The 16,061-nt window shown below is 39.5% G+C and overlaps 1 protein-coding gene across 13 annotated transcripts in view; it reads left to right on the forward strand.

Moving 5' to 3' along the window:
• Positions 1 to 16,061, forward strand: part of PIEZO2 (piezo type mechanosensitive ion channel component 2) — a 313,412-nt gene that overhangs the window by 145,151 nt on the left and 152,200 nt on the right. For all 13 annotated transcript variants that reach the window (XM_069778971.1, XM_069778960.1, XM_069778966.1 and 10 more), the window contains exon 4: positions 5,492 to 5,534. In XM_069778971.1, the coding sequence (XP_069635072.1) occupies positions 5,492 to 5,534 (43 nt within the window). The remainder of the gene's footprint in view (positions 1 to 5,491; positions 5,535 to 16,061) is intronic.

Below are 16,061 nucleotides of genomic sequence, written 5' to 3' on the forward strand. Positions count from 1 at the left end.
ACCTGTGTCTACTGAAAGAGAAGCTCTAGAAGGACAAGCCAGTGTGTTCATCCAGTTCGTTGAGAGCTTTTAGGTGTGGATTCAGGTACTCAGGTCCCCGACTCATCCAGCTGGTCTAGGCTCTGTGAACTTCTGCCCTGTTCTCTTCTAAGTTGTTTGAGAAACAGAGTTGAGAAGTGGCACCTGCAATGGAAAGGTTTAGCAAAGTGTTTCTTTCCATTTCTGGAGTATTCTGTACCACTGTTTTGTATCTCTTGAATATGTGAAAGTTTCAGGGTAGTTTGTTTTGGTTTTTTTTCCTCCTGGTTTGGAGAATACAAGTGTCACAGGCTTCAGATCAAAATTTTGAAATTGGTAGGAATATTCTGACCAGTACAAAATCAGCAGTTCCTCTGAAACTCTTTTGCTTCAGAATGTTAGAGAAAAGATCAATGCAGTTACTATTCCAAGAATATCTACCTGTTTCTAATGTATCATAACAGGGTTATGGAGGTCACACCTGCATGTAACTCTCATGAGCTAAATGTGACTGTACTATGTCTGGTACCTCACTGGTTCCTTCAGAGAGCCTGGGTGACTCTCTGTGATACCCCATTGACGGGCTCCAAAAATTATTTTAACCTTTGAGGTGATGTAATTTTCAGATATTTTGTCCTATTCTCGTCATTGAAAATCTTCATACTATTCCCATTGTATACTTGAATTCTGATGGGCCTACTTAATCCTTACTGAAAAATGTCAAACAATGTCTTTTGGTTAAATTCAGTTGTATTTTTCCCTTTGGTCCTTATGTCAGATCACAGTGAGAAAAGAATACAAGAATTACTATTTTTACTGTTGGAAAGCCTCAAGAGCAGAGCCAGGCACAGGCATGTAGTTCTTAAAGTAGCCACTAACTCTGGAGAAGTGAGAAGGTAACAGGGCTGTGGGTAATCACTACACACAGTCATAGGGACCACAGGTTCCATAGGGACCTTCATGCATACCTGCATGAGGATGGTATAGGAGGCACATGGTTTTGCTGTGCGTTTACAGTGCCTGCCGGACTTCTCCCTGAAGAGCTACTGACCTCTGCTGTACTGGCAGATAGGGCATGACGTGGTTCAAAGTGAATAGTTGTGCAACCTCCATGAATGGCTGAAAATCACTTATCCAATATTTTTCCCCAACATTGGACACTTTTAAGATTCAGCTGGACAGGGTGCTGGGCCATCTTGACTAGACCGTGCTTTTGCCAAGAAAGGTTGCACCAGATGATCCTTGAGGTCCCTTCCAACCTGGTATTCTATGATTCTATGATTTTATGATTTTATGAATATGTTATTCTGTGTTTTTCCTAAGCCTACCATTGCACTTCAGCAGCTAGGCAACTTCATGGTTTTCAAAGGTGAGCAGCCTACCAGTGGATTAGGAGTCCTCTCATTCATAGTAAGTTCGCAGTAAGCAGAGAGTTGTAACCAAACCAAACCAAATACAGAAACTGCCATATAAATGAAAGCCTACCTGTCAAAGAAGACAACTTTTCATTTGAGAAAGATGTTTTTAATTTTATCTTATTAAATCTCATATTCTTACACTCTCATTCTTATGCTGGGATTTCATTGAGTGCATATGTGAGCATGATGTGCATTTTACGACTCTTCCTATTAAATGTGAGCAGTAATTCTGGAAGTACATTATGCTTCATCTTTTTGAAGAATTTTAAAGCTAGTGCTGTTAATGTGAAACAGAATCTTTGGAACAGATGGGAATGGTCAGGCCCTCTGGAGCAAATATTTGGAACAAAAGCTTAATTACATGAGTACCAGATTAAGGCATTCTTATAAACAGTTTCAGTATTTTTGGCATAGTGGTAAAAAACAGAAATCAAAGAGAAGCCAAATTAACTTAGCAACCGAAGTGTAGCAGTGGATTGATTCTGAAAGTCGACAGGTGAACGTTTTCCACAGTCACAGCAGAAAGAAAGACTCTGAATTGAATAGCCAAATTCCTATTGATTTCGTTGGGAGCAGGATCAAGTCTTTAATTCGTGAAAAACTCCTGCTTTGATTTTAATGTGAGTTACGTGACTTAAACTTTGTTCAATGTTTTGGAAGCACCAGGTAAGGTTTAAAGCAAATAATAAGTTTTCTAGACTTTTAATAGCGTTATTCTTCGTAGTGCTGCTGTTACCTCAGGGTATTTACTTTTGGCTGTTAGTACAGTGTAGAAGTTGATACTATTGAGAATGGAATTGGCAAATCTTAAAACAGAATGTTTAGATCATAAACATTTTAAAATAAGACTCCATAAAAAAGATGTATATTTTTTTAATATGAAATGTTAGTTGTGTTCTTGGCAGTCTTTGCTTCAGAGGAGTCACATGCATTTCAAAGAGTGTTCTGCTAGCCAGCTGCAGCCAAAAGATTATTTCAAACCAGTGGAGACCCAATTCCCTTTTCTCTTTTGCTTTTTTTCCTTTCTCTTGCACTCTCTTCTGTAGGACTGTCTATATATCATACAACTGAAGTGTAGCCAGTCATGGGGTGAAAAATTCATACAACTAGTATACACAACAGTGGAAAGCATAGAAACACCGACTAAAGATGCCAGTACTAGTCTGTGCTTTAAGAAGTACTGTTGAGATTTCTTTTCTTCAACACTCTTCAAATCTTCAAACTTCAAGAACTGTTGAATACTCTTTCAGAGCCAGCAGGATTGCATAAACTATATGGAGAATTGCTTGCGTCTGCCCTGCGCTTACCTGTGGAGTGGCACAGTCATCTTTTTAACAATGACTTGATTCACCAGCGCTACAGGAAACCAGATACACTCCAGGGGCGTGCAGAAGGTGGTGGGTTTGGGGCATAACGCCTTATAGAAGATGTTAATGGAGTGGTTCTTTATTTAACTCAATGAAATGTTGACAGTTTATTGTGCTGCACATGATCTTTGGTTTTTATGTTTATTTGAAATAAATGTGTGTGAGAATGTTTGTTGTCCTGCTTTAAAGATGTCTTTAGAGGACTTCTTTTTATAAAATATGAACTTAGTGTTGATGAAAGGTATTGTATGTAGGTAGTTGTGCAGGCAGAAGTCTTGCCTTACCTCAAGCAAATACAGGTACCCCAGTAGAAGCTCCCTGTAAAGATCAAACGAAGTACATTTTCCAGTTATTCCAGAGCAGAACTTGACTCATTTTTTCCCCAAAATTGAAGGTAGAGCTTTCTCCACTTCAGTTTTGAAGCCTCTTATCGCTGTGTACTCTGCTGGATATGGGCTTGAAATCCCTGCCTGCTTTGGACTGAATGGGGACAATTGAAAGTGTTTTTACATTGATCACCGGCTGTAGCTGTAACAATCCTGAACAGAAAAGTCCTGTGTCCATTGCCCTAAAGTATCATTAGAAAAGGTTTTTATAGCCTTTCACTGAAAAGATGTGTGTGACTGAAGTTTGAAGCGACTGGTGGTGAGAAGTTGAATGAAGAACAGGTGCCAGAAGAGTGTAATGTGCTATACTGACCATGTTTGGAACTGACCGTGAACCTACCCCTTAGCCAACCCAAATCCTTCCTGTATGGAGTGAAATGTCAGACTTTGGTTGATTTTAGGAGCATATACTTTAATGTAGTTTCTTTTCCTCTTTCTGAAGAACAGAGATTAATACAAAAAATGTATCTTCCATAGGCCCATGTGAACTTCATTCTTTGACTGTCCAGTTAGGAACTGTGAAGAAAGCCTTGCACGACACAGGCCTATAAGGAAATTAACTTTGGGGGTTTTATTAATTTCAGTTTTTATTTGCTCAGTCTGTGATTTGCAAACCAGACAGATACTAGATAATACTGTACAGAAAAATTGTATCATTACTTTAGAAATTTACCACATTCTCCTTGGGCTAAACTGGAAAGTTTACTCAATTGAGCAGAAGGAATTCTGTTGCTAGGTTTAAAAACAAACAAACAAACAAACAAACCCCAAAACCCTCAAACCCAAAACTTCTTAGAAATTGAGTTTTTAGATTCTTACCTAGATCAGCAGTAAGTGTCCTGAATTCAAAGATTAAAAGCATCTACTAGGTCTTATTCAAATATTTAGCTTATTGCAGATTAGAGATAAGTACCATACTACAAACACAGCAGGTCACTAGTTCCTGAGCTGATACCTTTAACAAAATGGGAAGGTAATGATGGTGAGAGATGTATCTGCAGAGGTTTTTCTGACTGATAATACTATGTTACCACTTTTCTCAGACTAACTTGGCAAGTAGGACTTGGATTGTCAGTGGAAAGAATCTAATCCATGATTTTGTTATAGTTGTTGTATGGGCACTCACTGCACAATATGCATTTAATCTGAAATTGTCCAGATTGTAAATCAAAGTTGCTTTCCTTCTTGTCTTTCCGCTCTTTGTCAGTACTTCTCAGCAACATTGCTGCTTGTGTCTGAGTTTCTCTGGTGCTACTGAATGTCATTCACAGGGAATCTGTTTGTTCCTAATTTGTATTTCCCTTTAGGTGATGGGCTGTATCAGCAACAGGAGTTATTGTCACTTCTCTGATTTCAGTTTAAGTACGATGAAGCATTCAAAAGAAATGTAGTTGCTTACATTGCATGCAGTCCTGTTACATTTCCCACAGGAGTGTAAAAAGACAGAGAGCAAACTACAACCCAGCTTCATGTCCTCCCACATATTTGCCTTGCAGACCTGCATGACTTGAGATATTTGTGCTCTTAGTAGCCTGTATTTAAAATAACCACATAATGGTAGCAGGAGACTGGCAAAAAGCAAAAAACTACCAAGAGCTGAAAACTGATCACGTAATGCTTGCGGGGGCGGGAGGGGGGAGGGGATGTACGTGTATTTTTGAGAAAATCTAGGTAAATGTTGTATTAAGTGCATCAGAAATATTGAGGGCAATTATTTGGATGAGTCTGCCCATTTGAGTAGTTTGTGGGGCTGAGGCCTTGATCATTTTGAGAAAGAGTCCTTTGCAGCTGTTTGCATGAGTAGGAAGGGTTAAACAATAAAGCAGAAATACATCTTCATGCTTTTGCTTAAAAATAAAAGGGCTGGATTTCAGAAGGAGCTGTAAAGCTTTCAACAAGAATCAGGCGAACACTACAGTAAAATGAAAAGCTGAAATGTGAAGAGTGCATGATGTGAGATGCCAGCTCAGCACTTTCAAAAGTCATGTACGGATCACGTTGCTCTAGGAGAGGAGACCACCCTTGGAATTGCAGTGAACTGTAGCAGTGACCGGCTGTTCTGCAATGTAAAGGAGTTATATGGGCTGATACCCCTCCACACAGTTATGTCACCCGGTGGTAGCCTGTCTTAACAGTTTTTCACCCTGAGGAAAATATATGTTATTTACAAGTACTTCTGTAGGGGTGGAAAAATCATCTTGCTATACAGATCCCAGCTGCACAAGGAAAGGAGGAGAGTAAGTGTGTTCATACAATAAAGGTTCTTTACTGAAGGTGTTTGTTTTTTCTCTTCTTTGTATAGGTTCAACATGGGAGAAAACATTACGGCAGATTGGTTTTGAAAGGTAAGCCATAAATTTGTTTCCTTACCAGAGCAAAAAGAAAAGGAAGACAAACTGCATGGGCAAGTTTGCAGAATTATTTATTTTAGCTGATTGAATGTATCTATGACTTCAACTTTAGAGAGGAAGTTATGCAGTGGCATGCACATATATGTTCAGCTCTTCTGTTTATGTACTCTTCTCTTTCCCCAGTCGATCTGAAGCAACTTATTCACCATATGAACTTGGCTCCTATGTTTTTTGCTGGCGACTATATAGCATGCTAGTATTAAAAAAGATGACACATTATCTGGGCAGAAGTCTTAGTTATGAATGAAAATACTGGTCTCGCTTATGTTATTTTTTCCATGAAACTTCTAACCTGTGACATATTAGTTGACAAAAGTAAATGAAGTTGAAAGAGGACCAAAGCTGGCAGAGAGCTATTTAGCATCAGAGGAAAATTCAGAATTCGGCATTCCTCAAGTGCAAGAACTTCTTGCTGCCAAACTTAACCACAGGGTCATCATACCAGAAACATATGTCTCTCTTGGAAATTAAACTAGGCCAAGCCCAGTGAAGAGTGATCTGATGTTGAGATTCAGATGCTCAATCTCAAGTTCATTCTTCTACAAATGGTAAGCAGAAGAATCTGCTTTCCACTTGAATAAAGTTTTGCTGTTTTCCCTCAATAGAGTGGCTTGCAGTTGTACACCAATGTGCTTGGGTCGCTGTTGGCCAGGCAAGAAGGGATTTCTCTTCTTCAGTAAGCATCCCTTTATGGCCACTGATAGAGAAGGATAGCGGGCTACTTCTGTGTTAGGTCTGATCCCCTACAGCTGTTCTTCTACTATGTATATGAACACTAACAAAAGAAGCAGCAGCAGCATATGTTTTGCTACTTAAAAACATACTGTCCGCAAGCTGTTGACTTAGGCACACCTGAGTCAGCTGTGAAATATCAATAGCATTTAAATGTGTTATTTGAGCAAGGACATTCTTATTCAGGAGGAAGCAAGATTTTTAGATACACAAAAGGAAAGACATTCAAAGTAATGTCCTAAAGAGGAATATGTCTTTGCTTAAAAACTGGAAAATTCATATAAAATGTTACTCTTAAAGGGCTGGTTTAGAGCAGATTGAGGAAGAGGAAAGGCAGACACTCAGTTTACATTGCAGAAAATTCAGCCCAGATAATATACAGGTTATGTCATCACTGCTTTGTAGTTACATGTTTATTCTGTAGTAGTAAAGTGTTTACACTGCTGTTGTCTTCATATCCTGAAAAACATAGAGGCACCAAGAGATCTGGCTGCGAGGCTTTTATGTAATCATTACTTGTGAGCTGAGGATGCTGCTTTTCAGTGTAAGAGAAATTAAAAGTGCTGGAACTTGAGTAAAGTAGCCTTATATCCAGGAAATTACTGGAGTTAAGAGCTTTTCAATTAAATGGAGTATATGTGGGTTTGGTAGATTTAAATGAAGGCCTTTATGTTATTGATTGGTTTTTGAGACATTATAATTGAGCTAATTCTAACATACTATGGTAGTCATCATCTTTGTCCAACATGATCTTGACTGCAGTCCCTGACTGCATTTTCTGAAGAACATTTTGGAGAAATTTGGAGAGTTATGAAAAATGTTGGCTTGTATGATGCTGTCCTAAAAGAAACATGGTTTAAAATGCTAAGTATGTGTGATACCTGCATGTCAAGCAAACTGTCACCTTGCATGGTTTCTTTAATAGTCTTTAATAAGCCAAAGCAGGTAGATTTGTGGATAAGTAGGATGACTTTTTTTTGCCACTGTTAACCTGGGGATTATTGTTCATTATTGGTGCATTTTTAGACAACACCCACACATTCATGAAAATGTCTGGAAAGCAGTCAGCTGTGTTCTACTTTGTTCCAAATATGACTAAAAATATGTTTCAGGAGGCATTGTTCATCTCACTGGTTTAAGATTTTTTCAGTCACACGCAGGACCCAGTGGAAATGGCTCCCTCAGACTCTCAAGTGATATAGTTATGAACAATTAACAGTGACTGTCCTTGTTTCGCGGCTACTCCCACAGTTAAAAAGAGAGCTTAATGCACAAAGCTGGTTAAAATTCAAAAGGGAAGAGGATCAGGTCAGTCATTGAGCTGGTCTTCTCCTGTAAGGCAGTCTGTAGGGTCTCTCCAGCTTGTGGCTGGGGTGAGGCTTGCTTTGCAGAGCCTGGAAAGAGCCATGGCCAGCGTTGGGGAAACTGCTACTTCCACACTACAGAAAATTAAAACCAAAAGAAGGACTTTTTAAAAATCTAAATGTCTCTAGTTTGAGCTACCAGATGATGGAATTTACGTCCTTGTCTAGAAGATTCAATAGTGATTACAGAAATGTCTTCTGTTGTTATGTATTTGTTGACCTAGAAATGATCTAATCATCTTAAAACTTTAGTCGAATGGTGTTGGACCTCTTAAAACTCATTGTCCTGCAGGGTCGCCAGACTTCCAGTCTTCCTCTTACTACTCTTCTCTGAGTTGTAATTTCTAATGTGACTAGTAACTACTCCACTACTAACAACGCATCTATTCCCCTTTTTACATTTGTTCCCATGGTGTTTCTCTCATCTGCGTAATGCTTTACGTTACTGTTCCCCAAAACAGGCTTAAGAATGATTTAATAACTGTTATTTTATGCTAAGTAAATACCAACTGTTTTAAAAAATATATATTTGAAGAATAACAGATGTGCGGTTATTACACTTTTGGCAACATTCAATAAATATGTTTTTCATAATAAATAGCTGTTTCAGTGACACAGAGAAAGGAACTTTTGAACACCAATTTCTTAGTAAAATGTAATTATCAGTATAAAAAAAATGAGGTTTCTGTATTGAAGATGCAACTTCTGTTTAGTTGATAGCTTCAAACTGATTATGAAATAATTGTTATTTTTGTGGTATGCAAAAATTTGTTATTAATTTGAAGTTATGTGTTTATATATGCAAAAGTATGTGACTTCCACTCTACATAAAGCTAATGTGACACATCTGCACTATTTGTACGGCAGCAACATCTATGTAGAAAGTGCAACATGCAGCATTCCAGATTCTGGCTAAAGTGTTGCTGAGGGAGATCGACAGTGAAAGTTGCTCCTGTTAGTCAAGTACTGTGTATTGACTTGCAGGCTTGTTATGCTCTTTCTTAAATCCTGTTACTATTTCTGAAGAATGAAATGGTAGTTGAGGATTGGTAGCTTTCACACCTGAAGGAAAAGACATGGAAAGGAGGTAGGAGCAGGGAAGGGAATAAGATTGTCAAGCAAAGAGGAAAAGACCAAAAGATTGCTATGTCAAGGCTAGACCCTGGGTAAGAAGATTGGCTCCTATTAAGATATATTCCAGATCTTCTGCGTATTTCAGTAACTCCTTCAACTACTTCCTAATCACAAGGTGGCAAGGAGGACAATCTGCATTGTTTTTGTCTGAAGCAAAATAAATGCAACAGCCCCGCATGCCACAGGTAGGGAGACACAGCTTTCCCAGTAGACGCCAGGAGCAAGTTAGCTGTCATCGCCAAGAGATGCTTTTTTGTTCCTATGTTGGTCTCTGAAAGCAGACGAATGTCTGCTTTTGCAGCTGCTCCACACATGCCTCTGCTCAGTCTAGCCAAAAATACTGTGTATATCTTCCCTACCCCTTGCAGAGACTGAGAACTCAATTTCCGAAACCACTCGTGACATGCAGTGAGCACCGGAATCCAGACGCATCAGAGGGACTTCCCAAGCGCCTCCTTCCAGGTCTAGGTTGCTAATTATGAGCCTACTGGTGATCTGTTTTCTCTCTTTCCCCCATCCTTAGATTGCTTCTAACTTGCTGGGATGTTTGATTGGTGCTTGGCCAGAGTTTCTCTGGGTGACATGTAAAGAATAAACAGAAAGAAGAGAATACCACTGGATTCTATAAATATTTATTATGCACAATTCTGGCTTGGAAATCCCAAGTACCATATGGTTTTCTGTAGTGACATGCCCCACTCCTCCCCACACTCTTCAGTGATTTAGTAAAAAGATTAAATATATGTTTGAAATACAAAGTCTTATCCTGATACCGTGTTCCATAATTTCAAGCCCTTTCTTCAAATACAGCAGAATCCTGTAGCCCATCCTTGGGCAAAGCTCCCATTGACATCATTTTGGGAGCACTGCCTCAGCCAGGGGCTGCAAGAGGCTGCAGGGTCTGATCCTGGAGAGGTTATTTTAAAAGAAATGGTGCAGTCTGAATGTGTTTTGCAAATATTGAATAATTTGAGTCTGGGAAGACAAGGAAAAATGGGTGCAGTGATACAATCAGAGGGATGTGGGGAAAGCCCTGCCAGGCACCTCTTTCACCATTTTGGAAAAAATAGCTGAAGTAGCCAATATAACTGTTTTGGTCTCTCTGTCCCACAAAGCACTTAAGTGCTTAAGTTTTCAGTGCCCAGGCGTGCCCTCTTACTTTGACAGAGTTCTCTTCTACAGTGTACCATCCTTTCATTGCAGCATATCAGAGAAATTTGATTAATTGATGTTTTGTTTATACTTTCTATTGCTGTGCCCACTCAGGCCTCACATTTGACAAGGGTTAGGTCATAGCCTTCCTCAGTGTTCTTGGCACATCTTTGTCTTAATATATGACATCCATTGTACTTTTGTAGGAGTTAATGAATGTGAATTTATTCTGCAGTGATTACAATTATGTATGTTCTTTGAAAAAATATGGCAGATAAATGTAAGGTAGGGAGCTGAGGAGATGGAACCAATTTCCCACCTTCCATTGGGAGGCTGTGAATAAAAAAGCAGCTAATTGCTTTGTCCTGGTTTCAGCTGGGATGTAGTTAACTGTCTTCCTAGTAGCTGGTACAGTGCTGTGTTTTGAGTTCAGTATGTGAAGAATGTTGATAACACTGATGTTTTCAGTTGTTGCTCAGTAGTGTTTAGACTACAGTCAAGGATTTTTCAGCTTCTCATGCCCAGCCAGGGCACCTGACCCAAACTGGCCAACAGTGTATTCCATACCATGTGACGTCCCATCTAGTTTAGGAACTGGGAAGTGGGGGGGGGGAGGGATTCGCCGCTTGGGGACTGGCTGGGTGTCGGTCGGTGGGTGGTGAGCAATTGCCCTGCGCATCATTTGTACATTTCAATCCTTTTATTACTACTGTTGTCATTTTATTAGTGTTATCATCATCATTATTAGTTTCTTCTTTTCTGTTCTATTAAATCGTTCTTATCTCAACCCAGGAGTTTTACTTCTTTTCCTGATTTTCTCCCCCATCCCACTGGATGGGGGGGGAGTGAGTGAGCGGCTGCGTGGTGCTTAGTTGCTGGCTGGGGTTAAACCACGACAGCTTATAACAGAACTGTTGTCTTCTGGGTGATATCTCAGTTTAGTCATTTCTCCGGCTGGCTGTTACTGAATTGATAGGTTCGGATCTGGGGACAGAGGACCACATCGGCAGGGCTTATTCATGTCCTTCCAGCTGCAACACTGCACTTCTTTTCTCAAGGGGCGATGGACGGTGAGTGAGGGAGCTTCCCGCGCATGTGCACTTGTCTCCAGGTGAAGGGCAGCACAGGGTCCGGAGTCCTGGGAAGACAGGGGAGCTGGGGTTGCTTTAATTTCATGTTCAAAGCTTCCCTCATTTTGTTACTTCGCGGTGACTGGGACTGTGGAATTTGTGCATGTGTGTGCTGAAGTATTCATGTTGTTTATAGTGTGGGAAATAGGGAAGAAATGTGTTTTCAGTTTCATTTGATATATACTGCATGCCTGAGGTTCTATCTTAAATTGAATTTTCTTCACTGCTCTGTCAAAAAGTGAGACTTTGAAATGAAAGTCTGAGTTACAGAGAAAGCCAGAATAAGAATTGGATTATATTTGCAAAGAACAAAAACATTGTTTAAAAAGATACGAAGAAAATGGAAGGGGTTTTTTTTCCCCTAATACTGTGTCAGCTGAGATCTTCTAGTCAGTATTAAATACTGAAATATAAGCACATTAAATCTAGTTTAAAACCAGTTTAACTTTGTGGATTTTATTCCAATGTCCGTTTTTATTCTAATGTTGCTGAAAGCAGTGTGTAGTCAGTCCCGTGTGCTCAGGCACAAGTTATTGTGCGTAAAGCTTTTTCCCGTTGCCTGTTAACAAACAATACCCTGTACTGGACATGCTGTAGTAGCCTGTGAAGTAACCTAATCCTGTTGCTCCCACTGAGAAGGAAATAATTTCAGGACAGCCACCCTCACCCCTACAGCAAGCATCATCTGAAATGAGATCAGAACTAGTAAATCCTGTTTTGGACTATTATCCCATTTACCACTTGTGTTTCATCATGCTCTAAGAGCTGTGGCCTATGAAGAATTTCTGCTTTTAACACCAGCTCAGGGCTGTATCCATAAAGCTGGGCAGCCGTTCCCATTTCAGGGCAGTTTGGTTGTTGTCATGGAATGACCTTCGGGGAGGCTCCATCTCTCCTAAATTTGCTCTTTTTACTGTGTTTGTTTTATTTTTTCCCCAGCCATGTAGGGATGTTTGTACAGTACTTTCTGTGTCGGGTGAGCAAGTACCTTACCCTTTGGGGCAAACACAGCATCTGTCACAGTTAACTGAATCTCCTGCTTAGAATTTCATTAATCTTCTGCTTATTCCAAGATATGGATTATATTCCATTATTTGCCCTGCAGAAAGGGATCTGGGGGTGCTGGTCGGGAGCAGTAAGCCCTGATAGCCAAGAGGGCAAACCGCACCCTGGGGTGCATCAAACACAGCATGACCAGCCGGTTAAAAGAGGGGATCATCCCGCTGTATTCAGCATTGGTGCGGCCTCATCTTGAGCACTGTGCACAGTGCTGGGCACCACCATTTTAGAAGGATGTGAAGGTCCTTGAGCGCGTCCAGAGGAGGACAACCAAGCCGGTGAGCGGGCTGGAAGGCATGTCCTCTGAGGAGCGGCTGAGGACTTTGGGCTCGTCTCGTCTGGAGAGAAGGAGGCTGAGGGGAGACCTCATTGCTCTCTGCAGCTTCCTGAGGAGGGGAGGTGGGGAGGGAGGTGCTGAGCTCTTGTCCCTGGGATCCAGGGACAGGATGCGTGGGAATGGTTCAGTGCTGCAGCAGGAGAGGTTCAGACTGGATGTCTGGAAGCATTTCTTTACCGAGAGGGTGGTCAAACCCTGGGACGGGCTTCCTAGAGAGGTGGTTGATGCCCCAAGCCTGTCAGCGTTTAAGAGGCATTTGGACAATGCCCTTAGCAACATGCTTTAACTTTTGGTCAGCCCTGAAGTGGTCAGGCCCTTGGACTAGATGATCATTGTAGGTCCCTTCCAACTGAAATGGTCTGGTCTGGTCTGGTCTGGTCTATTCTATTCTATTCTATTCTATTCCATTCTATCCTCTACTAATGGTCCTTTTAGCATACTTTTTAAACTTAAGCTAACTTTTAAACTTAAGCTAGTTATAAGAAAAGCTGACTTTTGACAGATGTCATTTGTGTAAGTTTTGCAATATACTATCCTGCCTTTTGCAAAATAAACACATTTCTTCTTAACAGTCATGTAATAGAATATTTTTTAATGTATTGCTAGTGATAGTTTTGTAGCCTATGTGCTGCACACCTGTGATACAGTAAAGAGACATTCACTGAGTGAGACTTTTTTGTAGAAGCTTTTCAGGAGATGATCACTATATGGCTAAAAACACTTAGACTAGTAATTGCTTCCTTACTTACCGGATTTTCTGAAAGCTGTCCTTATTTAAAAAAGTGATAAAAGTATCTATCATGAAATATGTAAACATTCACTAAAATAACTTCATTTGTTTTGAGCAGATTTAAGAGATTTTGTATGTTTTAGTTCCCTATTTTTCTGTTTAAGCAATTATGTTAATGGTAACATAAACAATCTCTACCTAAAATAATTATAGTCATCATGGCTATTCTCTAGAGTACATCACAGTAATATGCCAAGAAAGGTATTTCCTCTGGGTTGATTGCAGCCTCTTTGACACCTTCTTTTTAAACAACATTGAAAGCAGCAATGTGAATTTTCTAAATGTCTGAACACACAGTCCTTAGTTATATAAGCAACTCAGCAGACTTCAAGGGTGTATCTCAGGAGAGTAAACATTATGGAAATAGGGTGAAAATTGATGGCTAGTGGCATAAATAAATAAACTAGATTTTAGAGAATATAGTTGATTCTCTAGAATTTAGAGAATTCTAAATTCTCTAACTTAGAGAGAAATCAGATATTAAAAATCCAAGGTGGACATCATACGAGGTAGTCCAGAGGAATATCACGTTCTTTGTTATACAAGTAAAGCGCAGTTGTGCGGTCACTGTGTTTTAATCCTCTGCATGGATAGGCTAAAGGTCAAGAAGCCACTTACTCGTGGGAAGCATGACAGTCCTGCTTTCTGTTCAGCTTCCTGTGCACCCACCGAAGGCTCTGGTATGCAAACATTCTGGGGGCAGAGCTCTTGCAGATAATGAATCTCTTAATCATGTGACATGCCTATGATAAATCTCAAGTTCAGCTGTGTGTAGATGAGAAACACATCAGTGTTCTTAATTACAAGATGCTTTACGAGTAGGCAGGTTCCTCACTTTTTTTTTCTTCCTTTTTTTTTTTTTAAGTTAGGGTTGTCGGGCCTGAGGGATCAAATTGGACTTATCTCCAGATCTAATAGAGGACCAGCAGTGTCAGTATACATTTGCTAGTGGTCCTACTTCCTCGCTAGAGAGTCTGTCTTACAGAGACTTGCAGTGATACCAAGGCTACTTGATCCTAGGTATATTTTGGCCAATTTGCTGCATTTGGCAAAAGGGCTGTGAAGAGTCTCTTTTCTTTAAAAAAAGGGGACTCTTGGGTTCTGGGAACATTAAAAATCAAACAATTTAACATTCTGAACTGTTTAAAAGCATCAAAATAACATCTTTCAAGTGCCTGAGTCACTTCAGGAGTTGGGTTTGTAACTCAGGAATCCTTATGACTCTTGAACGTTTTATCTGTAATCTTTCTGTTGCAAGTGCTGGGAACTTAACTGAATCAACACTGTGCTTCTGATTTTCCAAATGAAAGCGCTGCCCAAATCTAGTTCTACTGCAGTATCTCAAAAGCCAAAAATCCTTTTCCTTGTTCTATTATTATTTTTTTTTTACAAAAAAGATCCACTTTTGCTGAAAATAGTCTTGCCTTACTCCTGTGCTTCCTAATATGCCTGATCCTAATGTAATAACAATTTTACTACATTAAGCATTCCTCCTTCATGCTTGCATAAAATTTTAAATAGAAAATAATACTGGAGAGAAATCCATGTAAAACTTCTCTTAAGCTGTACTAGAGTTAAGCATTACAGAAACTTACAGTTGTTGCTTTTTCTTAAACCACACCCTGGGGAACTGACCTTTTACATGGCTTCATGTTGTAGCTTTCATACCTGTTTTATCTTTTGTTCTTTAAGAAAAGTCAACTTTGAAATATACCCCACTTGGAGAAGTCTTTCAAACAAACCTGAAACTTATTTATTTATGAGCGAAAATGGGTGAAGGTTGCTTACATGCATCATAGTGTTTCTCTAACAGTAGAGCAAAGGTGTGTTTAGAAGCCAAGCCAAATACTTGTATAAAGTTACTTTCCAATGCTTCCAACCCTGTGGATAGCTTTTGGGACATGAAATGTTTTAATAGCCCAGTACAAAATAGGAATTAATATGGGATTGTCCCACACTTCCAGTCTTAAAAGTAAGTCTACTAGAGCAATTTGGATCAAAACGGAAAATCAGTTTTTGCACGTTAGGACTCTCTATCTCTAGTTATAGCGACTTTGTAATTCTGCATGTTAAATTAAGGACAGACCTGTCATACAGAAGTCAGTTTAGGGGTGGGAAGTGTTGGGTTTTTAGCATGGAAATATAAATCCATAATTTTGGGGCCAGTGAAAATTTAATTCCAGACAGAATGTCAGTATCTATAATTTCTGAAAACTTGGCCACTTATTTGTGGCCTGTTTGAAAAATGTGAGTATTTTCCAATATACCTTTATTTTTCCTGCCTGTAAAGAGGGGTCTAGTACTAAATACACTCAGATGAAGATACCAAAGATATGTATGTTTCAGTATGTAATATTGTTTAGCAAGAAACAAAAAATAATTTTCCTTTTCCTTGCTACATTGATTACTTCTTTTGCAGATATAAAGATACAGTCCCTGAAGTATTTTCATGGCTTTTCTGCTGTTGTCAAACTTAAAGTAATAAATAAATAAAAATTGGATGCTAAAAATATTCATGAATAGCTTCAAAGTGGAATGACTTAAAATTAATGTTAGTTTTCTCCTGCTTTCTAACCTTTAAGAGTGAAGTTGTTTCACATTTCACAGCTTTACTTCATTGCTGTGGGGGCTGAAAATGGATATGTGTATTTGTTGTAAGGACAAGTTGGTGACATTCACAGTCACATGGCTGCAGAAGGTGAAACTTTAGGAAAACATAGGATCCCCAGTAAAGCTTTGGCAACTATCAAGATAATGTGTAAG

Source organism: Haliaeetus albicilla, chromosome 3 (assembly GCF_947461875.1).
Source record: "Haliaeetus albicilla chromosome 3, bHalAlb1.1, whole genome shotgun sequence".
Classification (NCBI taxonomy): Eukaryota; Metazoa; Chordata; class Aves; order Accipitriformes; family Accipitridae; genus Haliaeetus; species Haliaeetus albicilla.